This window comes from Priapulus caudatus, unplaced genomic scaffold (genome assembly GCF_000485595.1).
Source record: "Priapulus caudatus unplaced genomic scaffold, Priapulus_caudatus-5.0.1 Scaffold947, whole genome shotgun sequence".
Taxonomy (NCBI): Eukaryota; Metazoa; Priapulida; class Priapulimorpha; order Priapulimorphida; family Priapulidae; genus Priapulus; species Priapulus caudatus.
In genome coordinates, this window is record NW_014578008.1 from 34,063 (window position 1) to 35,630 (window position 1,568).

The window sequence follows — 1,568 nt, forward strand, 5'->3', positions numbered from 1 at the left end:
GCACGCACCGTCAATAACACTGCTCTTCGTCACACCTATAGATGGATGCCAGCACGGGCTCGTGCACGGCACGCACGCACGCACGCACGCACGCACGCACCGTCACCGTGCACGAGCCCGTGCTAGCATGATAGCATCCATCTATATATAACGTGGCTTAGTGCTACATGCATGCACGCATAACCAGATGGTCTAAAATTAAGTTAATTAAAATTCATGCTTTGCTCATGCTTTGCTCTTGCTTTTGCTCATGCTTAAACTCATTACTTAAAGGTATAAGTAAACTAATACTTAAACAAACACAAGTTAATTTAATCTTGCTTTTCATTGTAAATATCTACGTCAATGAAACAGCAAATTACACCACTATTTTTTTATTCTACTATATATATATATAGTAATTCATGGTTATCATCATCATCATCATCCTTGTCGTTAGTGGTGGTGACACTCACGCTGTCGATGCTGATGTTGTCAATCTGCATGTTAACGAGAGAGAACTCCTGCTGCAGCGTCTGTCCCGGCGACGTCACCGTGGCAACGGCGGCGGCCGCGCGCGTCGCCGTGGCAACGGGGGGCGGCTGCTCGCGGGGGGCGTCTCGCGATGTGTTCGACATCGCCTCGACGGCCGAGTCGACGTCTGCCTCGTTACCGGAGTCGTTAAGCAGGTCGTGACGACACGTCTGCACACAAGAAAATTATTAACGACGTGGTCTCTTATCATGAGGTATCACTTAAAGGTGAGGTATCAACATTTTAATTTAAAGGTGGGGCATCTTGTTATCTCTTGATGTTGAGATGTCCACATTGTCACTTAAAGGTGGGGGCCTCCCTCTTACTACTTGATGTTGAGATGTCCACATTGTCACTTAAAGGTGGGGGCCTCCCTCTTACTACTTGATGTTGAGATGTCCACATTGTCACTTAAAGGTGGGAGCCTCCCTCTTACTACTTGATGTTGAGATGTCCACATTGTCACTTAAAGGTGGGGCCTCCCTCTTACTACTTGATATTGAGATGTCCACATTGTCATTTAAAGGTGGGGCCTCCCTCTTACTACTTGATGTTGAGATGTCCACATTGTCACTTAAATGTGGGGCCTCCCTCTTACTCCTTGATGTTGAGGTATCCACATTGGCAGTCACAAGACGGACATGCATTAAAATGTGGTGAAATTAAGGGGTGAAAAAGTTAATGCTACCTTTTGCAGGTGTGAATCTATGTTCCAGATCCTGAGGCTTTGATCCTTCGACCAGGTGACCAGATGAAAATCCTTTGAATCTGTGAAACAGGCAATAGATCGATATAAGCCATCGAATCCATCGAGTTTCGACACAACTGCCTCGCATCAGTTTCCTCCCCGTTTCAGCCGCAATCCTCTTCTGTCCTCCCTCACTCCTTCCCCTTCTGTCCTCCCTCACTCCCTCCCTCACTCCTTCCCCTTCTGTCCTCCCTCACTCCTTCCCCTTCTGTCCTCCCTCACTCCCTCCCTCACTCCTTCCCCTTCTTCCCTCCCTCACTCCTTCCCCTTCTGTCCTCCCTCACTCCCTCCCTCCCTCCTTCACCCT

The 1,568-nt window shown here is 48.2% G+C and overlaps 1 protein-coding gene across 1 annotated transcript in view; it reads right to left on the minus strand.

Moving 5' to 3' along the window:
* Positions 1 to 157: 157 nt before the first annotated feature.
* LOC106814574 (WD repeat-containing protein 59-like) overlaps positions 158 to 1,568 on the minus strand; it is a 5,362-nt gene continuing 3,951 nt past the window's right edge. Inside the window, exons 11-13 of the mRNA XM_014818914.1 lie at positions 1,202 to 1,281; positions 456 to 683; positions 158 to 163 (exon numbers count right to left, since the gene is read on the minus strand). Of these exons, the coding sequence (XP_014674400.1) occupies positions 158 to 163; positions 456 to 683; positions 1,202 to 1,281 (314 nt within the window). The remainder of the gene's footprint in view (positions 164 to 455; positions 684 to 1,201; positions 1,282 to 1,568) is intronic.